Raw genomic sequence first — 23,949 nt, forward strand, 5'->3', positions numbered from 1 at the left:
GATATGACAGAAATGATAAGGAAGGAAATCTGGAATAAGCCAAGCGCAAAATTTTGCTTCAAACCATCTGAAGTCACTAAAGGAGGGATATGTATTATGTGGGATGGAGATAAATTTGATATGGTGGACAGTTTACATGGTATTTTCTCTCTCTCGTGTATGTTTAGATGTACTGCAAACAATTTTGAGTTCTTTGTATCTTCTGTTTACGCTCCTAATGATCGAAAAGAAAGGCGTACTCTTTAGAGGGATCTAGGAGAAGTGTTGGGAATTTGGGATATTCCGGGGTGTCTTGGTGGCGACTGGAATGTAATATCAACTCTTGAAGAAAAGAATAGACAAGGAACTCTATCTCGTGCTATGCGGAATTTCAACCAGTTCATGTCAGATTTTAACCTTGTTGATATACCGTTATGTGGGGGCAAAGTACACTTGGTATAATTTTCAGGACCCTCCTACTTGCACTCGTATCGATAGATTCTTGCTGAACTCAAAGTGGAACAACTACTTCCCAGGTACTACTCAAATTGCAAAGCTGAGGCCTGTGTCAGATCATATTCCTCTCTTATTATCTACTGAAATGGGCGACAGTGGTCCAAGGCCGAAAAAGTTCGAGCTAATGTGTCTGGAGGATGAAGAACTTCCAAATTTGATGAAGGAGTGGTGGGAAAATCTTAATTTTATGGGTAATCCAGGGTTCATATTTTGCAAAAAACTAATGGCTATTAAAGATCTTTTGAACACTTGGAACAAAGAAATTTTTGGGAGGGTGGATCAGGTTATGCAAGAGCTGTTAGTTAAAATTAAAAACTTGGATGAAAAGGACGCGGAGGGTACAACAACAGAAGAGGACAGGATTTTGAGAGTAAATTTGAAGTCTGATTATTGTGGGTGGGCTTTACTGGAAGATAAAAGAAAGAAGCAAAAAGCTAAAGATCATTGGCTTCAAGATGGAGACAAAAATTCAAGTTATTTTCATAAATTTGCAAATGGAAAAAGAAGACTAAATAACATAGGGTGCTTGAAAGTGGATGGTGAGTTAACAGAGGACAAGCGGAGAATATCACATCACTTGAAACATTTCTATGAGGAGTTGTACAAGGAAGAAGATCGTAATAGACCTTTCATGGAGGAATTGCAGTTCACTACTCTCGATATGGAGGATTGTCGAAGTCTAGAACGTCCAATCACCGATGAAGACGTCAAGATGGCTATCAAGGAAATGGGTAAGACCAGAGCCCCAGGACCAGATGGCTTTCCTGTAGAGTTCTATGTTCACTTCTGGGATATCATCAAGGTGGACTACATGAGGTTCGTGAAATTCTTCGAGGAAAAAAACTTTATGGATTGGAGAGCAAATAATACTTTCATTCGTCTTATCCCTAAAAGGACTACAGTCGAAGATGTCAAAGACTTTAGGCCGATCAGTTTGATTAATACTTCATACAAGATTGTGACCCATGTTTTATCCTCCCGGCTGAAGCTAGTTCTTCCAAAAATAATTTCGGAAACTCAAGCTGCTTTTGTGGCGAAGAGACATATTTTTGACAGTATTCTCATGGCCAATGAGTGCATTGATTCAAGGTTAAAGTCTAAGAATCCAGGGTGGGTCTTCAAGATAGATGTTGAGAAAGCTTACGATAAGGTGAGCTGGGATTTTTTGGACAAGGTGATGCAAAGAATGGGTTTTGGGATAAAGTGGAGAAGATGTATTCAGACTTATGTATCAACTCCGCGTTTTTCAATTCTATTGAATGGGAGTCCAGGCGACATGTTCAAATGCTCTAGAGGGTTGCGTCAAGGAGACCCTTTGTCACCTTTCCTCTTTACTCTGGTCATGGAGGCTTTCAACAAAATGATCTTCAAACTGGACGAAAATGATTTATATAAGGGTTTTCGCGTTCGCCATAATGGAACTCAAGTGTCTCACTTACTATTTGCGGATGATACCCTAGTATTTTCATCGGATTCCGTTCAACAAATTCACTACATTAGTGCCTCCCTTATTTGCTTTCGTTTGTGCTCGGGTTTAAGTATCAATGCTACCAAGAGCACTGCTGTTGGAATGGGCGAAACTCATTGTCAACAGCCTGTAGTTTCGAGTTTAGGGTGCACTATCACAGATTTCCCTATACCTTACTTGGGAATGCCAGCCGGGGCCTCATCCAGATGTAGAAGAATTTGGGATGCTGTCATTGAAAATTGTGAGGCAAGACTTCAAGGGTGGATGGGCAGATGCTTGACATACGGAGGAAAATTAATATTAATCAAATTATTTCTTAGTGCAATTGCAATCTTCATGATGTCGGTTTACTCAATTCCAAAATTTGTGGCGAAAAGACTAAACGGTATTATGCGAAACTTCCTGTGGAAAGGAACTTCAGAAGCTAAGAAGTACCCCTTGGTGGCTTGGAGAAAGGTTTGCACCGATAAAGACAAGGTAGGGCTTGGTATTAGAGACTTAATCACCATGAATTACTCTCTGTTATGTAAGTGGTTATTGATATATTCTGTGGAACAAATAGCGCTTTGGAGAATCTTAATATATGAGAAGTACAGTGCTGCTGTTTTGGGGTGGGATACCAAGATCCCAAAGACTGCTTATGGAAATAGCATTTGGCGGGGTGTGTGCAACAGGATGTCAAAGTTCAAACAGGGGATCATCTACAAAGTGGGCAAAAGAAATAGAACCCTTTTTTGGCTAGACCATTGGATGGGTGAGGGGACCTTTCAAGCTACTTTTCCAAATCTATACAGGGTCTCTAGGAAAAAACAACACCTAGTGAGCTAATTTTACTCCATAGATACAAATGGGCAAGTTAATTGGAACCTAGACTTGAGGAGGAGGCTGACAAACAATGAGATTATAGAAGCGTCAGCTCTTACAAATCAGATTCATTCTTTCACTCCCACTTTGGAAGAGGACGCAAGGCATTGGAAATGGACGAAAGACGGTATCTTCACGATAAGATCTTGCTACTCGGCTTTAGAAAACCATGTTTCTTCTTTTGATTTCCCTTCTACTGTTGTGTGGACTAATAATGTACCACCTAAAGTGTGTTTCTTCACATGGATGGTACATCATAATTCCATCTTAACTCAAGACAATCTAACTAAAAGGGGAAGAACTTTGGTTAACCGTTGTTGTATGTGTAAAATAGATTTAGAGTCCATAGACCACATGTTCATTCACTGCAAGGTTGCGTCTGAGATATGGAATAGATTGTTCAATGACTTTGGATTTAGCTGGGTACAGTGTGGAGATATAAAGGACTTTTACAAGGGTTTTAGCAAGAAAATCTTTTCTGATAATGGTAACTACATATGGGAAGTTCTGTCGTTTGCAGTTTGCTGGACCTTGTGGAAAGAGCGAAATCAACGTATGTTCTGTGAAGGGGCTAGGGAGGAGGGGGTGCATAGTATTATCTTAAACATAAAAAGCAATCATTTTGTATTGTTCTCACTACTCTCATAGTCTTAAGAATGTTAGATTCGAAGAATTAGTCTTCAAATGTGAAGAATTAGTTAGGAGATAATTTCTTCTTGAGACATTGTTTTCAACTGTTATCTATAAAACAGTTCTGGGTTTGTAATTCTTTCATTCTTTTCTCCTATATATAAAATTATATTGTTTTGTTGATCAAAAAAAATAATTTATTTAAGGAAGATATGTTTAATAGACCATTAGTGGAAGAACTTGATTTTAAATGTATCTTTGAAGAAGAAGCTATTGATGTTGAACGGGATATATCCGAGAAGGAAATTATAGAATCCATAAATGATTTGGAAGCGTAAAAGCACATGGTCCAGATGGATATCCCATTATCTTCTTTAAAAAGTGCTGGTCTTTCCTTAAATAAGATATTATGGGTACAATTACAGAGTTTAATACAAAAGGTAAGATCGATTCCATCCACAACTCCACTTTCATTTCTCTTGTTCTTAAAAAGAACCATGTTGAAAGTGTCCTTGATCTTAGACTCATTAGTCTTCTACAAGCATGTACAATATCATTTCAAAATTCCTTTCAAGTAGACTCAAAGTTTTAATCCCAAAAATCATTTATGAAACTCAGTTTGCATACGTAGAGGGAAGACAAATATGCTATGAAAGCAACAACTGATGAGAGGAACCCTAGATAAATCTGTTTCTTGCACTCAAGAAGACAGCCTACAACTTAACTCTTTTCATTCATAAGACAACGCAGAGAGTACAACTTCACTTAAATACCCATTCGTACAAACCCTAATCGAATGAGTACTCTCAGCTTATCTCATCCGTTAATCTCTAATCTTATCTAAACATTAATTAAAGCTATTTATTACTAATTAAATTGCTAATTAAGTTATTGATAATTAAGTAACCCCCTTCGAATAGATAAAGGCACCACTATTCTTCTCAGGGCTAGCCAGGGATATCACAGTGCATTCCCCTAAATGAGTTCCTTGTCCTCAAGGATAAAAGGCTGGAAAGTGAGCCCTGATTTTACTGGCATCTTCCCAGGTGCTATCTTCAGTACTAGTATTGGACCATTGAATAAGAAGCTGAGGAATGGTGGTGTTGTTGCGTGAGATAATCCTCTCTCCCAATAAAGCTACTGGCTTGACGATGATTTGTCCTTGTTGGTCCACCAGTGGTAAATGAGGGATAGTTGTGACGGAGGATCCTATCTTCTTCTTGAGTTGAGATACATGGAAAACAGGGTGCACCTTGGAATGTGCAGGTAAATGTAGTTTATAAGCCAGAGATCCAATCTTATCAATGACTTGAAATAGTCCATAGTATTTGGCAGATAGCTTGAAGTTCTTCTTTAGAGCTATGGTGGTCTGTCTATAAGGTTGTAACTTGAGATATACCATGTCATTAACCCTGAACTGCCTATCAGTCCTCTTCATGTCTGAGAAGTACTTCATTCTCTGTTGAGACTTGAGTAGTGACTCCTTGCGAAGGATGATTACCTGATCCCTTTCCTTAATATAATCTTCAACATCTGCTACTGAGGAGGTGACTGAGATAGGAAAAACTAGATGAGTAGGGTTGTATCCATATAGAGCCTTGAAGGGAGTCATGTGAAGGCTAGTATGATAATTGGAATTATACCACCACTCAGCCAAAGGTAACCACCTGTGCCAAGCCTTTGGTTTGTGGATAGTCATACACCTCAGATAGTTTTCCAAGCATGCATTAACTCTCTCAGTCTGGCCATCAGTCTGAGGGTGATAAGTTGTACTGAGGTTCAGACTGGTGCCAATGGATTTGAACAAGTTTTGCCAAAAATTTCTGATGAAGATCTTGTCCCTATCAGAAGTAATGGATGTTGGTAATCCATGGAGCTTGAACACATGGCTTAAAAAGTCTTGTGCAACAGTAGCAGCTGTGTAGGGGTGACTGAGGGAAATAAAACGACTGTATTTAGTCAACCTGTCTACTACTACCAGTATGACATCCTTCCTCTCAGATTTTGGCATCCCTTCAATGAAGTCTAGGGTGATGTGTTGCTAAGCATGCTCTGGTATGGGAAGAGGTTGTAAAAGACCTGCAGGGTGAGTGTGCTCTCCTTTATTTCTTTTGTAGATATCACAAGAGACTACATATTCTAATATCTCTTCTCTCATCTTTGGCCAGCAGAAGTATGTCTTTTCCCTCTTGTAGCTCCCTTGAATCCCAGAATGGCCTCCAATGGCATATGAATGAAGAGAAGAAATAACAGTTTGTTTGACACCATTATTGTTACCCACATAAATTCTGGATTTATACCTCAATACTCCCTTGTTGTAGGTGTAATTCTCTACTGAGGTTGGTGAAATTAGCAGTTTACCAATAATGTCTTGAGCTGATGTATCTTGTTCATAGCTTCTACCAATCTCCACTGCCCATTCTGGCTGAGAAGTAGTAATGGTGTTACAAGAAGAGCTAGGAATTCTGGATAAGGCATCAACTGCTTTGTTTTCTAATCCCTTATTATATTTGATCTCATAATCAAAACCCAGTAGTTCATCAACCACCTCTGTTGCAATGCAGTTGACATTCTTTGCTCTAGGAAGTACTTAATACTTTGTTGATCTGTATGTATGATGAAGTGGCTGATCATTAAATAACCTTTCCATTTGGTGACTGCCATTACAATTGAAAGGAGTTCTTTCTCATATGTGGAAAGGCTTAATGATCTAGGACCCAAAGGCTTGTTGTAATATGCTATTGGCCTCCATTATTGCATAAGCACATCCCCTATCCCTTTAGAGCAAGCATCAGTCTCTACTATAAAAATTTTGGTGAAGTCTGGCGAGGCTAGCACTGGAGTGCTACTCATAAATTGTTTAAGCTCCTTAAAGTCCTGTTCAGCTTCCACTGACCATGAAAAGGCATTTTCCTTCAGTAGATCAGTGAGTGGTTTGCATATAATCCCATACCCCTTGACAAATTTCCTATAGTAGCCAGTTAAGCCTAAGAACCCTCTCAGCTCCTTGACAGTTGTGGGAGTAGGCCAAGAAATCATGCTGGAGACTTTAGAAGGGTCAGCAGCCACACCACTCTGAGTAATGATGTGCCCTAAATACTCTAGCTATTCTTGAGCAAAAAAACACTTGGATTGCTTAGCATAAAGTACATGCTGCTTCAAAACCTCTAAGACTTGTCTCAAATGCTGAACATGCTCTGTATGTGACTTGCTGTAGATAAGAATATCATCAAAGAACACCAAGACAAACTTCCTCAAGAATGGTTTGAACCCTCATGAGTCCTAAAAGTTGTTTTTTGGATATCTGGTACATGCATTCTTATTTCATAATAACATGATCTTAGGTCAAGTTTGGTGAATACCTTTGCCGCCTTCAGCTCATCCAATAACTCATCTATCACAGGAATAGGAAACTTGTCTTTGATAGTGATTTCATTTAGTTTACTGTAATCAACACAAAATCTCCATGTGTTGTCCTTCTTCTTGACAAGTAAAATGGGTGATGCAAAAGGGCTGTGTCTCTTTTGTATGATTCCTGTCTTAAGCATCTCTTGAACCAATGATTGTATTACTGATTTTTGAACATAAGGACACCTATATGGTCTTTGATTTGGGGGTGTGGAGTTTTGTTTCAATGGAATGGAGTGGTCAAGGTTCCTGCTGGGTGGCAGTGGCAGTGAATTGGGCTCTTTGAAAACATCCTTGAATTCTTGTAAGAGGTCTTGAATAGGTGAGGGTATTGATTGAGGAATGGGTGTTGTTGTGACTGCAAAGAAATGGCCCATTACTCCATGAGTATTCTTACTTAAGAATTTCTTAATTTCCTTGTTCCAGTGAGAGTAATCTTCTTTCCCTGGTGTTTGAAACTAATGCTGAGTTTCTCAAAATTAAATAGAACATCACCCAGAGTCCTCGGCCAATCTTCCCTAAAACCATGTCACACCCTCCAAGTGGTAAGAGCCTCAAGTCACTTTTGAATTTACTTCCTTGCATTGCCCATAGTAGTTCCTTGCATCCTCCTGAACTGATTGTTTTTTCCCCATTAGCTACAGTGACTAATAAGTGAGCAGTTGGTTCTATCACACACTTTAGTTCTTGTGCCAAGTTGTTGTCTATAAAACTGTGTGTGCTTCCTGTGTCGATGAGGATTGAGATATATTTGCATTTTAAGAGGCAAGGAATTCTTATTGTCTCACCACTAGAGCTCCCAGTTAGAGCATGTAAGGATATCTTCATATCTGTCTCTACTGTTGGTTCTTCATCTTCTTATTCTTGAATGTCTTCTTGGTTCTCCACCTCTTCTGTCTCATCTACCTGCAACATGAATAGTTGTTGATGTTTGCACTTATGTACCTTTTTAAATTGTTCATCACAGTTGTAGCACAACGCCTTGTCTCTTCTCTCCTTCATTTGATCATAAGTTTGGGGGTTGTTATAGTTTGGCTTTGCAGTGGAAGGTTTAAAAGGAAATGGGTTTTTGTTAGAATTATTTTTGATTGGTAGATAATTTGTGGGGGCCTTGGAGGAGTTTGGGTTTGAAGAAGAAGAGGGATAATGAGTGGTAGGCTGAAGTTTAAGAGTAGATCTGAACTTTTTCTGTTGGCCTTCTACTGTAAGTTCTTGTAATTTAGCTAGGTGAAAGGTTTCATCGAGTGTGGTGGGTTTGAACATCTGGACAATGTTTCTGAGTTCATCTTTTAACCCACTTATGAAGCTTAGGATGAAATAATCTTCAGTAAGATGGGGATTCTTGCTTAAGATAATTTCCTTGAGAGTTTCAAATCTCTCATAATAATCATCAACAGTATAGATCTGTATTAACTTATTGAACATCCCAACATAATTATCATTTGCCAAATCCTCAAAACGAGTGCAGATGGCGAGAGAGAAATGAGACCAAGAGATTAGATCCTTACCAGTTTGGTAGTCTAAGAACCAGGAATCTGCCTTTCCAGTGAGGTAGAGAGATGTTGTGTTAACTTTTTCTGTTTCCTCTACACCCTTCATACTGAAAAACCTCTCACGCTTATGGATCCAGGCTCTAGGATTATCACCACCAAATCTTGGAAATTCCAATTTAGGGGGTCTGTGATTTTGAAAGTTTGAGTGGTTAGGAAAGCGGTAGCTCATCTCTCCTCCTTTGGGTGATTCTGAGAAGAAAGGGTTGCCAGAGCTCTCAGCTTCTTGATGTGGGATAGTGAACTTTTTTATTTAAGGAAGAGAGAATCTCTGTATTTGTAATAAGTAACTCTTGAAATTTTTCTTGTGTGGTTGAGCTTTTAATGATAAGGTTACGTATAGTCTCCATCGATTCTTCTGAACGTTTTGCTGCTAGTGTATGAGCTTGAGATTCCTCTATGGAACTAGAGATGAGCTGAGCCACTAGTTTTTCCAGATATTTGACATGATCATCAACAACTTTGACTGAAGGACCTGTCATGGTTGGATTGTAACCTGCTCCTGGTACCAATTGCTATGAAAGCAACAACTGATGAGAGGAACCCTAGATAAATCTGTTTCTTGCACTCAAGAAGACAACCTACAACTTAACTCTTTTCATTCATAAGACAACACAGAGAGTACAACTTCACTTAAGTACCCATTTGTACAAACCCTAATCGAATGAGTACTCTCAGCTTATCTCAGTCGTTAATCTATAATCTTATCTAAACATTAATTAAAGCTATTTATCACTAATTAACTTGCTAATTAAGCTGATAATTAAGTAACCCTCTTAGAATAGATAAAGGCACCACTACTCTTCTCAGGGCTAGCCAGGGATATGACAAAATACATGATATTATACTCATTGCGAATGAGCTAGTAGATACCAAATTCAGAAACAATTCATATGGAGTTATTTGCAAGATCGATATTGAAAAGGAGTTCGATAGAATTAATTGGACACATCTCCAATCTATCTTAAGGAAAAATTGCCTTTATAGATAAATGATTTAATTTGGTGAATTTCTGTTATTCGACAGCTACTTTCTCCATTTTTATTGACGTCTCACCTTTTAGTTCTTTTGGTTGGTCGAGGGGGATTCAACAAGTAGATCCACTTTCGCCTTTATTGTTCAACATTCCAGTGGATGGTTTTGCTAGATTCTTTGACATACTTACTTCTAATAATCTTTTGAGAGGATTTTCAATCAAAGAAGGAGGAAAAAAATCTCATATTTATATTATGCAGATGATACGATTTTCTTCCCCAAAAATAGTTGGGATGAACTGCACTTCATTTTCAGTGCTCTAAAACGCTTTGAAGCTGTATTTGGTCTAAGAGTTAATAATTTTAAACCAGGTTGGTTGAAATTGGTGAATCTCCCTCTGTTGGTGCTTGGGAAGGTAAGCTCGAATGCGTGATTAATATTTTACCAATTTTCTATCTGGGGATACCTCTTGGTTTTAAGTTTAACTCAAGGATTATCAGGGATCCTGTTATAGAGAGATTAGAAAGCAGGCTGACTCCTTGGAAGAGAATTAAACTCACTAAAGGAGGAAAAATTGATTGGTACCTTAAACAAATCTAAGTTCATGAACTAATTTTCATGTTTACGAATTAATATGTCACAAAGCAGGATTAAATTCTCCATATAGATCGATCATGTAAGCATTTGGGAAGTTTTCCTTGAATTATCACAAAAAAGAAATGCGCAACCATATGTTATACATTATGCACAAAGTGGTTTTTCAAGGAGCAATAGTTAAGTCATTCTAGAACAGACAAGCATAAATTGGAATATAATATCACAAGACTAAAATTAGTTCGTGAATTGTCCAAAAACAGTTTGTGAACAAATAGTCGTCTCGTAACTTAAAACCCTTTTATATTTGATAAGCTTGCAATTCGAAAATTATAAATCACTAATTAAATAATATAATAATAGGTGTAGTTTATCTAAGGATAATTTAGGAAGTTATAAAGCGTTAATTAAATAACAACGTTTTTAGCTTATTTAAGAATGAAAACAAAACTGATAAAAACATATTGGTTTTTGTTTCTTTTTATTAAATTCTTTGAAACCGGTGATTCATGTACATAATAAAGAATCTTGTAAGGCTAAATTACCCTTAAATATTCTCCAAACCATAAATTTAAAGAAGAAGGATTTCGAAGATTTGTGTTATATGAGAGATACTAGTGAGGAATTTGATGTTGGACAATCTCACCCTCTGTTATCTTTGTTCTTCGTCCTTTAGATAAAAAATAAACAAATAATAAAACTCAGAGTCGGAATAAAATAAAAAAATTTATTCATCAATAAAACTATCATTTTATAACCCAGTAAGGCATAGAATAAAAGAGAATAGGCATTGAATGTATATTATCGGTAGAGTACAGGCCCAAAGACGGCATTGTTTCTTCAATTTCGATAATACTGACAGCCAAAAGTTTTCAAACAAAAAAATCTACCTCTATCGACGTTTCCAAAACAACACCGACTGACTTGAACCAAGCAAACGATAATTAGTTATTTTATCACGACAGTGCCGACACTAAGGCATTTCACTACAGAGATTAATAACAAAGCAATTCCGATTCTTGACATGCAAAAATAAAAATAAAGGCGCAATAGTTATGTCGACATTATATTCATCCAAAAAATCATTACCGAGTCACTTGTCGGCATCGAACTCACCATAAGAGCAATGCCGACCGAGCCCCCGTTACTCAAGGGTCAATAGAAGTTTGAAATTAAATTCTAGAGATTTGATGATCTTTTTCTCCGTTAAAATTTTAAACTTTTGAAGAGTTCCATTGTCCCCCAATATAGATATTTCACACCTAAAAGAAACTTTAACTTAAATCTAACCCTATTTAACCCGTAATATCCCAAATTTGTGGAACTATCCCCAATTGTGGGTTCATGAAAAAAAGCATTCCATTACCTAGTATCTACATGGTAATAAATATTAATAACAAACTAAAGAATTAATTAAAAAAATAAATAAACACGTACAACAATAGCAAAATAAATTAAAATGATGACGACACCCATAAGTATACCACTTGGATAGGACACACCAAAGAATTATCCCACACCCAAAATTTCCATTGCCTTAACAATGCGTCAATGCCCAAGCCCTAAAGGCATTGAAAGCCCCCCATTTTTACATGGATTTTTAATGCAGAATGATCTTTTAGAGTTTTGTTTTGGGAATCTCACTATGTTGTTGTTGCTTTATGCTGATCCAAGGAGATATTGGCTTGTCCTTTATCGGAAAGTGTTGGATCGGTTAGCAAATGGTTCCACTGAGTACTAGTAAAGCAGAAACGTAGTATCCTGCCCTATATTGCCAAGCACTATAGTGTTCGTGACTTTTTCTACCTCTAGTTAAAAATCATAACAAAGCCAAGCGAAAGAGCACCACAATAACATCTGCTCTAACAATACAGAATATTCTTCCAATTTTTTTTTCTATGATTTTTATATACGAGAAAATCGTGCTGGATTACTAAATTTTATAGTAGTGATGCTCAATACGTGATGATCGTGTCTAGATTTATTTAATTAATTATAAGACTACCTGATTAATTTAATTATTTAGTATTATCTAAAGTATCAACTTTACACATAGGGGTTCTTGGCACAGCTCCCTGATTATTATATGCGTAGGGATGAGTCGTCGACATGCTAGTTGCGCCACACCTGTACAAGTGAACCACGAAACGAGACCAAATTTCAAAGAACACAATCTTCTCGGACTCGTGTTGGATTTTCTTGGCAGTGTAGTTGCACCATCATTTCCCACAATATACACTAATTATTAAGGTATTCAGTGAGTGAGACCTATTATAAGTAGAGCACATAAACCAACCTGTTGTCAAATATCCTGAACTTGGAAACAAATTTAGTTTACAAAAATGGCTTCTTTCAGTTCTAGTTCTGTTTGCATGCTTGTATTTCTCCTGCTTTCGATCTTTCTGGTCTCTGATTCAACCGATGATGAGAACATTGAAGTTATATATGTTTCACCTCCATGTAAGTATCACCGTAAAATTATTTAGTTTATTAAAACTTTGATTTTCTTGATCCGACGAGTTTTGATTTCTGGTTATTGGTATGATCATCCAAATAATAAAACTACTGAGTTTCATACCTTATATATATTTTTATTTATTTTTTTTGGATCGGGTGCAACACCGGTCAAAAATGGATTTACTAACTGTGTAGTGAATTTGTTGTGTTTATGCAGCAGAGGTAGGATCTGTTACAGAAAGCAACATATGCGACCCCGAGGACGTATCCAGAGATGAGGTTTGGAGTCCAACTAAAGATTGCAATATCTGTACGTTTTATTGTGCAGGGGTATGCACGGGGATGGGAAGTCAAACGGTTAAAAAAGCTTGCACACCTCGTAGACAAGCAAAACAGATTGTTTGTCAATGTTGTTGTACAAAACCCCCATCTCCTCCTCTGCCACCCCCGTCACCACCATCCCCAGTCACATCTCCTCCCACTCCATGGTTTGTCGAAAAGTGTGCTAAACAAGGGGACTTAGCCCTTAATTCCACTAAAAGGCCCACCCAAAATTGCGCCGAATGTACAGAATGGTGTAAAGAAGGATGTTCAAAGAAAGGCGGTTATATGGTTGATGAGCACTGCGCAAAACCAGGTGAAACTGAACACCTCAGGCGCTGTGACTGTTGCTGCCGTGATAGCTCAAAACCCCCACCTTCACCTAGTAGCCCTACCCTTGGTTGTCCTTCGGAAGCAATATGGACGATACCAGCTGTGAAGCCATGCAATTACAGACTAGTATCGTCGTCGTCATCATCAATACCAATCATTGGTATCAATGTAGCATGAATGGAGTGATCTTTGATGGCAAGGGATTCGTTACGGTTGTTAAGACCAAGTTTGGATTTGCTTTGTTTTATGTTAGGATTTGAACTCATTTGAATAATTGAATTGGTTCTGCCAGTTCAATGAGTCAATCAGCTGTCTTCCTCTTCTTCTTTTTTCGGCACATTTTTTTTTTGTTTTGATTCATAATCAGCTGTCTTCTTGGTCACTAGGCATCATGATCTTTAATTTTGTAACAAGGCTAGTTTATGCAAGTCGTATAGTTTTCTCCCCCTGAGGCGAAACTTGACTACGCCAAGCAAAGTCTCCTTAAGAAAGTACAAATTGGGCTTGGAAGCCTAATAAGTTCTTAGAAATTGAACTATGATTTTAGGCATACCAAAATCTTTTAAGGCATATTGAATGAAGATAAAAAAGGTTGTGAAATAACAAAATCAGATAATCCCTTAATCCAAATTTTTTTAATGGCAAATCTGCCCTTTACGTATTAGTGTTAATAATCTTGATTAGTGATTAAATATTTTGTTTAGTGATTAAAATAATTTTCAGAATTATAAGAGTTGTTTAGATGAAAAATTTGAGGAAAAAAAAATCAAAGTTTTGGTTTGGTTAAGAAGGAGAGAAAGAGAAGGAGAAAGTGAGAAAATTCTAATTCTTGATTCAATGGAGGATGAGGAGGGTCATCATTCATCTAAAAAACCTAGGAAAATACATATCAACTACAACAATGATCCAAAAATGGCTGATTTCTTAGATCATGAGAATGATTTTACACCCACTCAAACTCAAGCTCAAACTCAAACACAAACTCAAGATGATGATTTTTATGAGCCAAATCCTGATGATGAAGACATTGATGAGGAACCCAATGCTTCTAATACACAGGTACACTTATATCCTATACTTAATCTCACTTCTATAGCTCTCAATTATCAAAAGTTAGGTTTTTGGAATCATGGTTCGGCGAAACAGGTTGAGGTTCGGCTCACATCTATGAGCCGAATCTACCAATTGATGAACGGTTCGGCTTACTGAATCTGTTTACTGCATGCGCCGAACCTATAATTTCTAATTCCAACCCTTTTGCTAGACACTAGTTCGGCTTATATGAAAGTCTCATAGTAAGCCGAACAACATCCTGAATATCCCGGAATAGAATCATTACTAATTCGGCTTACATATCCAAAATTGTATGTGCCGAACATAATTTGTTTATTTTTGGGTTAAAATATTGTTCGTGGTTCGGCACATATTGAGGATATCGTATAAGCCGAAACCTGTAAATGTTTATAGTTCGGCACATAATGTGATTATCGAATGCGCCGAACCTTGTTATTATATTCCCTTTCTAGTGTTTAACCTTGTGATATTCTTTGTAGATCGTGCTTGGACCCATGGAAAATCAACCTGATCCAGTAGACATAATTCACGAGGATACCAAGGATCACTAAAACATGAAATTGAGGAACATCAACCTGATCGTGCTTGAGGAACACCAATACTGGATTACACCAATAATGATTTTTAAGGCTGGGCTTATAACTCAAATTATAGAAAAAGCCGAACCTGAAGGACCATTAAAAACAAAGTTCAGCACCTAAAAGCAAAGGTGTTTGCAACACCATAAAAGTGTACTTAAAACTTAAGAAAAAGTGTACCATAAAAGTGTACATAAAAGGGCATTTAACCACGACCCCTCTTCTTAGTTGCACGACCACCTCTTCTTCCACCTTGGTCTTCATCTTCCGACGCATCATTACCGGGTTGGACGGTAGCACCACCTTGGCTTGTACCTTCACCAACTTGTCGAGACCTCTTAGTGGTAGGCCTTTGTTCGGGTTCCTCGGGTCAATGTCCTTTGTTGATGATTGCATCCCACTTGTTGATGAGGTATTTTTGTTCTTCCACGGTCATTGGTATTTTGCAACCAAGTTTGGCCTTCATTTTTTTCAACATCTCCCTACCCGCGGCAACCTATTTTTTCATTTGTCAACAACTTATAACCATGAGGTTGAAGACATTTTTACCATAACTAATATATGAAAATATTATAAAGTGAAGTCATTCTTCCCATAATCTTGAAAGCCTTGACTACATCTTCGGAAGTAGACTTGTTGGTGATCTTGATTGGCTTCGCCTTCCCCTTATCAGCTATCTTTTGCCTTTTCTTATTGATAATGAAGGGATGAGAAATTTGGTTATACCAATCCATATAGTCCGGATCCTCTTCACATGGATCATCAAGTAAAGGTGTTAACTTGGACGCATTTAATGTGTGATTGTCTAAATTATTCCAAAGCTCAACGGTGGGATCAGGATCATACTTTGGTTCCCAAGATGAAGTGGTGCTTTTAGTTCCCTTACCACTCTTTGGTAACAACCTGAATTTCTCGTCAAACAAAGGAACCTTTTGGACGCATCCTAATTGACGGAGTACTCGCCTAGGATCGTATATAACATAACCACCGGGATACCACAATGGCCCATGATACATACCTACCGGCATATCCTCATCTTCAACAACTTCATCTTCTTCATCTTCCTTCTCATATGGTTGAAAAGTGACATCATCAACACCAAGACGGTCTAACGTCTCTCTCAAACTTGCCACCAACTTCTTTTTGTTCCTTTTCTTGGAGTCCTCGTACGCGTACCGTGCTGCAGTTGGCTCAGTATCAACATAATCGACATCTTTCTCAAATACTTTGGCCAAGTTCAAAATTGGGAAATGGTCATATATCTACACCTACATCCAGAGAGCCACATTAAAAAATCAAAGGAATTGAATTGATAGAAACAAGATTTACTTGGAAACATCAAAGTAAGACTAAAGTTTGCAAACTCAGAGAACTGTTCGGCTTATATGGATCAAGTATTATAAGCCGAACCAAGTAAGTAAAAACTTCGGCTTAAAAGATTTTATGGTTATAAGCCGAACCATACTCTGAACTCCCAAAAGTTACCTGGAGCAAAGTGAAGTTCCCTCCGATGTTTGTACTTGTCAACCTAGACGCGGTGGAAAGTTGGTCCAGCAGGTAAGCGAGCGTAGCCGTTCCCCAAGCAAACTTGTTACAAGTTTCAAGATTCTTTACCAATTGGAGATAATTAGCATTTACCTTGTTTCCAGTAGTGTCGGGAAAGATGTCTCTACCAAGAGTATAAAGCAAGTAGGCAGTTCCGGTTTGCTTCACTTTGACGGGATCCATTATCAACAAACCTTGTGTGACTCTTTCCTTTGTGTTCTCAAACTCCCTTTTCAAGTTAGTCAACTTGATCTTCTTATTCTTCTTATTTCTTCCACCTGGTATGCAAACGGTATCGACATCTTTAACTGATCAACAAAACTCCAACTCAGTTTTCTGTGAATCCCAACCAACGAATTCCAGGTACAAATTGTATAGCTCATCCCAAATCAAGTCATAAAAACCAGAGTCCACACTTACACCCCTTGCTTTAAGGCCTGTAATCTTACTAGCCTCATCAGGAGTGATTTCCATCTCTCCAAAAGGTAATTGAAATGTGTAAGTTTATGGAAAAAAGCGCTCGGTAAATGCAGAGGACGACACACTAGCATATTCCTTATGTCCATAATTGATGATAGGCCATAAAGCACTGCGTTGTACGTAAGCAATCACCTCAGGAACCTCTTCATCAAGACTCCATTCCGCTGCCCTCTGGTGTCTCAATACTCGGACTGCACGGTTGTGATCAGGAGTCTCATAAATTTTCTTCGCCCAAGAATCGGCATAACCAATCAACACATTTCCTCCATCTTCCGGAAGACCATGAGGCAAACCATCTGATCGAGGTGTAATTACGTCATCTTCATCAGGAATGTGTAAACCAGTGATCCGTCGATCATCATCGTTATTCTCTTTCTCGGGTTCTGCCACCTTATTACCTTTCTTGTCTTTCTTGGGTTTTCCTTGGGGTTGTGTTTCTTGATGAACTTCTTGATTATCATCAACTTCTTCATCTTCAGCTATTCCTTCTTCTTGTCTTTCAATTCTAACTTGTTCAGCTTCTTCTTCTAAAATTCCTCCTCTAGCTCCCGCTCCCAATTTTTTCTTACCCCCTCCTCTAGGATCGGGAGTTTTAGAAGTAGAAGGTGTTACCTCCATCTTCTTCCTCTTTGTAGATGCATTGGTCCTGACACAAGTATGAAAGTTATAAGACTAATTCGAACAACAAAGAGATTTGGAAAGCCAAAAACTTGTAAGAAAATAAGAAGGCTCGGCTTACCCGAAGTAACACATATGAGCCGAATCATGAGTTGAAATTTTTATTAGCTTACACAAAGAGTGGATCGTCTCATACCACAAAACAATTATAAGCCGATCCTATATATTCGGCTCACAACCGATACCGTCGAATAAGCCGAGTCTATGGTTATGAACTCAAACATGTATTCGGCGCAACATGATATAATATAAATAAGACGATCCTATACACTTGTAAAAATTATGAAATTTTAACAATGATATTCGGCGCAACCCTAATACTATCGAATAAGCCGAATCTAGACTTATGAATTGAAACCTTTATTCGGCGCAAAACTAATACAACCATACAAGCCGATCCTAAGCACATGCAAAAATTCTGAAACTCAAACAACAATTATTCGGCACAAAACTAATACTACCATACAAGCCGATCCTACGGACATGCAAAATTTCTGAAATTCACAAAACATATTCGGCACAAAACTAACACCATCGAATAAGCCGATCCTAAATATAAGTCTATGTGTCACTAAGTTCGGCTCAAAACGGATTTCAGATATACACCGAGTCGTTCATATGCACTTTCAGGGTTCAGTTTCAAGAACAGCTCGGCGCACATCTAAGATTTGTTTTGCGCCGAACCATCACCTGTAACCGCCGCAGAAACATGATTTTGACGAATTAAATCAATCAAACCAATCAAAAACGTCAAATACGAGATGGGTTTGTAAAACTAACCTTCTTATTCTCATTTCTGGAGTTGGTTCTTCTTCAATCTCTTCTTCCGGTTTATTTTGTGGTTGATTTTGAGTTTCTTCTTCACTCTCTAAATCTTCTTCTTCTTCAGTGGGTTGTTCAATCGCTCGATTAGAACGAGATACTGGCTTACGGCGAACCATTATATAGATGAGTTTAATCGTCGACTAAATTTTCACGAATCGACGATTAAATTTCGGCGATGATACGATGAAAAAAAAAAGGAGAAGGTGGGTTCGGCTGCGGAGGATGAGGAGGAAGAAGAAGGTGTTGAAACTGATTTTAGGTTTATGATTATAGATTTTTGTATTAAGGTTAGAGATAGATTAGTAATTTATAGGATTTAAGGGCATATAGGTAATTAAACCACCCATAGGGTACCCCTTATAAGATCATCCAAGTTAGGACTAGTCCTTTGTATGCCTTTAAAGTTTTTGGTATGTCCAATATCATGGTTCTAGAAATTTTGGATTTAGGAACCAGTTGGGCTAAGGTGTATAACTGTACGAACACCTTAGCCCATGGGCTAAGGAACATGTTTACAGGTGACGTGTTGGTGTTGTTTCATATGGGCAACAAAGCCCAAGCCCGAAAGGTATAATAAAAAAGTCCACCTATTTTACAAGGATTTTTAACACAAAAATAATCTTTTAAAAATTTGTTTTGTTATCATCAATTGATTAGTGGCTGTCAACAAACTTGGTTCATCCCATAGGTCTCTTCTTCTCCGGATGTATGTTGTTGTTGCTCCATGATCTAATGGAATGCGGAATTGATCAAATAGACAACCTTTTTTTTTAACTGCAATATATTTTGGCTAATCTAGCAGCTTAATCTAGCTCATAAGACTTAACCTTAGTTAAATTGGCTATCTCCACCCAAATTTAGTTTCTCACGATCCCCCATAGCCAAACACTGCATTGCTTGCATTTTTTGCCCTTATTATCTAAAAGTTGTAACCTTTATATACAAACAAACACTAGAAAATACAAAGTATCCTTGAAATTTTTGTTTCGATTTTTATATACAAACACGAGAAAATCGTGCAAGAGAATCAAATTATTGAGATCTTTTCGTAGTACTGATGATGCGGATATGCCCACTCGTGATAACCACGTCTAGATTTTCCAGATAAAGTTTCAACTCTCCACATGGAGGGCCGGCTAAGCTCCATTATTCTATCTGTGGGGATCAGTCGTTGACCTACTAAGTACGCGACACGTCGTCCACGTGAATCACGAAACGAGATCAAATTTGAAAGGATACAATCTTCTCGGAATGTGTCTTCACTGACAATCCCGCCATTACTTCCCACGACGCAATAATTAATGGCGTTAAAGATATACAGTTGAGTGTTATATAAGAGGGCACAACCAACCTGAAGTAATCAAATATCTTACTCTCTGAAGCTTTGGAAACAAATTCAGTTTATAAAAATGGCTTCTTTCAGTTCTAGCTCAGTTTGCGTTGCTGCATTTCTACTGCTTTCGATCTTCCTGGTCTCAGCTTCAACAAACCAGAAAAATGTCATTTCCTATGTTTTGCCTACATGTAAGTATCACCGGAAAACTATTCAGTTAATTTACTATATAACTCCTTTTTCTTGATCGGTAAAGATTTTGTTTCTGATGACCGGGCGATTTTCGATTTCAAGTTTTAGAATCTGTGTAGAGAATTTGTTGTGTTTATGCAGCAGCGGTAGGAGCTGGCGGTCAGTGTGGTCAACCTGGGGACTCATCCACTGAAACTACGATTATCTCCACAAATTGTGCCGACTGTACAAACTGGTGTAATGAAGAATGTGCTGATACAGACAGTGAGGTGGTTGAAAACAAGTGCGCAATAGGTGATTCAAAATACGCCAGGCGCTGCAAGTGTTGCTGCCGTGAAAAAGCCGCACCTCCAGCCGATCAGTGTCGTCAACAAGGTGGCACACCCAAGGAGACTACAAGGCCCACCGCAAATTGTGGCGAATGTACAACCTGGTGTAACCAACAATGTTCAGCTATGGGCGCTAGTGTGATTGATGACAAGTGCTCAATACCAGGTGGATCTTCTTGGCTCAGGAAATGCGAATGTTGTTGCCGTGATAACTCAAAACCCCCACCTCCAGCAAGTTGCGGTTGTGCTCCAGATGTAACATTGACCACACCGGGTTCCAAGCCATGCAATTACAAGCTTGTATCGTCGTTGACATCCTCATCATCATAGATATATCAATGGAGCATGAATGGAATTAACGATCGTTGATTGGATGTGATTTGTTTCTTTTTTTAACTTCCAAGTTTTTGATTTGCTTTGTTTTATGTTTTGAGTTTGAACTCATTTGGATAATTGAATTGGTTTTTGCATTTAAGGGATTGAATAAGTTGTCTTACTTTTCTAAAGGTTATGAAATCTATTGTAATCTTTATTTAAGTGTTTGGAATTAATGAAAACGATGCTTATTAGAATAATACATTAGAATGATGACGAAATACACAAGAAATGACACAATTATTTTATCTCTTTTCATATTGCCTCTAAAAATTCATCCACATTCTTATCAGAACTTCCACCTTCACTTACTGCTTGTACTGCTAGTTCTTTCCAGTTCCTTGCATTCTTTTTCATTTCCTTCCCTTTTTCTCCTTCCATGGCTTCTTTTATACATGATTCAAGTTCATTCTTTCTCGAAATCCCATCTTCATCCACTTTAGCTCTAATCCCTACTTTCCACAAATCTTCAACACATTTAGCATTCGTTGGTTGGTCTGACCATTGAGGAAATGCAATCATCGGTACGCCTAAACTTAACGATTCCACTATGGAATTCCACCCACAATGAGTCACAAAACAACCCAATGCGGGGTTTGACAGAACTTCCAATTGTGGGCACCATGTGATTACTAGCCCCTTCTCCGATCCTGGAGACGTCGAGATATCCTTGCGAAATGTGCTCGGAATCTTGTTTTCTTCTGTTTTCCTGACTACCCACAAGAAATTGTAGTCGCAACCTAGTAATGCCCCTGCAACTTCCTCAATTTGCTCTTGGTTCAATACTGCCATGCTACCCATGGAGACATAGATTACTGAGTTGTCCTCCTTTGCATTGAGCCAGTCTATGCATTCAGCTCTTTTTGTGTCGAATATATTAAGACCGTAATCATTGTCTCCTTCAATCCGTTTGTCTAAGTACTTGGATGGAATAGTTGGTCCGATTGTCCTCACTCTCCATAGCTTTGCCATCCAATTCAACACCTTTATGAAAAGAAGTTATTAATAACATTACAAGTAATAATTAATTTAATGTAATGTAAATGAATTTCATTGAAAGAAATTGTATACCTCAGGCTCCAAATCGTCGAAGGAGTTGAAAAGAACCCAATCTGCCTTCTCAATGTTGGAAAACTGGTCCACGAGTAGCCTCAAAAAGTGGGGGAAAGATTCTACGTCAGAAACGAAAGAAGGTAACTCCAGAACCTTAAACTGTGGCAATCCGGGAATTGAGATCATCTCTCCGTTCGGCACCGGAACCTTTAATAGACCGCGGTATATGTAATAATAGATGCTATTAACAGCAAGAGGTTGAGTGAAAAAAACAGCTCCAACCAAGTTGAGTTTTTGGGTCACGTTCAAAACCCATGGCACAAATGAATCATAAACAACACAACTCACCGGAGGAGTATCATCTGAATTTTGGATTCTCTCAATTAATTCAGCTAGTGCTTTCAATCCGATTGTTTCAAAGCGTTCAACATAATCTTCAGCTGTAGACCATCCAACATCGTCGTAACCATCAGATACTGTTTCGACCTTAAAAGGACCATCTTGGATTTGAATTGTTTTAGCCATATAGTTGGTTAAGACTACTGTAATTTTGACATCTTTGGCAGCTAATCTTTTTGAGAATTGAAGAATCGGGTTTATGTGGCCTTGAAGTGGGTATGGGAAAACTAGTATATGCGCTCCATAAGCCTTCTTTTCCACTTTCTCCATTTTCTCTCTTGCTCAGTTTTATTCCTGTAATTAATTTACAGTATTTTTTTGCTTTGGGGAACTCAAGAAGAGCATTTCTTCATGAATGGAACAAAGAAAAAGCAGGGAGAGGGACAACCTACCTCTTACTAGGACCATGTGGTGGACAGTGGGACTATTAATGGCTTCAGCTTTTTCTGCCGGATTCGGTGGATAATTCAGTATATGTCAACATCCTTTCGTCCACATTGTAGATGGAGGTAGATTTTTCTTACATTTAAATAAAAATATCTAGCTAGTTTTCATATGTTTTTTCTTATCCATGTTTTACATAAAAATGTCAAGTATTTATGTATAATTTTTCTGGGGTGAGCTAAAATTTTATTAATAAAAGAAAAAGAAAATAAAGACAAGACGAGGACATAAAGCCAATAGCAGTCAAAGAAAGAAAGAGAAAGAAAAAACAAAAAAAAATGAAAAATGGAATGGAAAAATGAACAGAAAATGGGTCATTTGTACAAATATTTTTAAAACATGATCCAAATGGACGAGTAAAAATTAGTATGGGTGAAATGGACACCAAAAAAATAGTAAGGATGAAATTGGATTCATCCTGATTTAAACTTTAAAAATACTCCCTCCGTCTCACTATAAGTGACCTAGTGTATAACTAATTTAGTTATACACTAGGTCACTTGATAGTGGGACGGAGGTAGTAGCAAGGATGAAACTGGATGCATCCTGATGTACGTAAATTAATAATAAAAAAATATTTGAAAATGGGTAGGATAAAACTGTTTACGTGGCTATTTTTATATTTTTGTCCATTTAAACAGTATCAAAATCTAAATGTCCTTTTCACCCAGAAATTGATGATTTTGGTCTTTTTAACCAATTTTATGAAAAATGAACAAGTTTATCAACGATTTCCTCCAAAACGATTTACCTGAAAATTGGATTCAAAAGCTTTCAAACGATATTTTGTTTTGATTTAGCATTGATCTTCTAAGATATTTTTGCTGCAAAAGGGTCCCGCATTCCTCTACGAGTCCTCAAATATTTCGAAACAGAAAAGTAAGATCAAAAATATGGCCAGAAAATTTCTGTTTATAATCCTGAAAAGATGACGTATACAACTTCATGATCAATACAATTAGAACAATTTTTGGAGCTCTAATAATGTGTTCGAAATATTGACCAGTCAACTGGAGTTAGTGGACTCATGTAGACTAGTCAACAGTATGCAGTCAACGATCAACAATATTATTTCGAGTGTCTAGTAGGAGTGCGACTCAGTCAAAACCGTTGCAAAAAGTCCATCGTGAGGTTAAAATCAACCGTGGTCGAGAGTTCGAAAGTGTTACTTTCGGAATTTCCGATAAGGAACAATACATTCCCGGAAAATCACCTTTTCTTAAGTTTGTTCGCGGTCAACAACTCATCTTTTTAGAACCACGCAAAACAAACTGAAAACTATCCAAAGAGGGAGAACTTGATGTCGCTCTATCTAAAATATCTTCTATCATCATATTCACCGATACGCATAATGATGAATATGTTGTATGATTGTCATATTTATTATCATCTATGTACATGGATGTTAGCCTAATAAATTTATTAATATATGCACCAGCATCTATATCTAACTTCTAAGAGGATAACCAATATTTGTTTCATGTTCACTGTGAATAAATCCCATCTTCTAATTCTGGAAAATTTGACCAGCCAATACTTTTCGAAGAAC

The 23,949-nt window shown here is 37.7% G+C and overlaps 2 protein-coding genes across 3 annotated transcripts; one reads left to right on the forward strand and one right to left on the reverse strand.

The window, feature by feature from the left end:
* Window positions 1-19,518: 19,518 nt before the first annotated feature.
* Window positions 19,519-20,702, forward strand: LOC113344800. 2 transcript variants are annotated; one of them, XM_026588713.1, is made up of 2 exons: window positions 19,519-19,799; window positions 19,945-20,702. In XM_026588713.1, exons 1-2 carry the CDS (start codon window positions 19,685-19,687, stop codon window positions 20,457-20,459), a joined length of 630 nt encoding a protein of 209 aa, XP_026444498.1. In that variant the 5' UTR covers window positions 19,519-19,684; the 3' UTR covers window positions 20,460-20,702. The 2 variants fall into 2 exon arrangements, with proteins under 2 accessions (XP_026444498.1, XP_026444497.1); XM_026588712.1 differs by having other exon boundaries at window positions 19,528-19,799; window positions 19,942-20,702.
* LOC113344799 (UDP-glycosyltransferase 74E1-like) lies at window positions 20,638-22,363 on the reverse strand. The gene is made up of 2 exons (XM_026588711.1): window positions 21,576-22,363; window positions 20,638-21,488 (listed from the first exon to the last, which is right to left on the reverse strand). Exons 1-2 carry the CDS (start codon window positions 22,224-22,226, stop codon window positions 20,760-20,762), a joined length of 1,380 nt encoding a protein of 459 aa, XP_026444496.1. The 5' UTR covers window positions 22,227-22,363; the 3' UTR covers window positions 20,638-20,759.
* Window positions 22,364-23,949: the final 1,586 nt, after the last annotated feature.

Source organism: Papaver somniferum, unplaced genomic scaffold (assembly GCF_003573695.1).
Source record: "Papaver somniferum cultivar HN1 unplaced genomic scaffold, ASM357369v1 unplaced-scaffold_8, whole genome shotgun sequence".
NCBI classification, from domain to species: domain Eukaryota; kingdom Viridiplantae; phylum Streptophyta; class Magnoliopsida; order Ranunculales; family Papaveraceae; genus Papaver; species Papaver somniferum.

What these genes read in the sequence shown, in the direction of transcription:
- LOC113344800 (XM_026588712.1), top strand. Translation starts at nt 19,685, where the DNA reads ATGGCTTCTTTCAGTTCTAGCTCAGTTTGCGTTGCTGCATTTCTACTG. An exon ending in TTCCTATGTTTTGCCTACAT is followed by an intron (nt 19,800 to 19,941) that starts GTAAGTATCACC and finishes GTGTTTATGCAG; the next exon opens with CAGCGGTAGGAGCTGGCGGT.
- LOC113344799 (XM_026588711.1), bottom strand. Translation starts at nt 22,226, where the DNA reads ATGGAGAAAGTGGAAAAGAAGGCTTATGGAGCGCATATACTAGTTTTC. An exon ending in TCGACGATTTGGAGCCTGAG is followed by an intron (nt 21,489 to 21,575) that starts GTATACAATTTC and finishes CTTTTCATAAAG; the next exon opens with GTGTTGAATTGGATGGCAAA.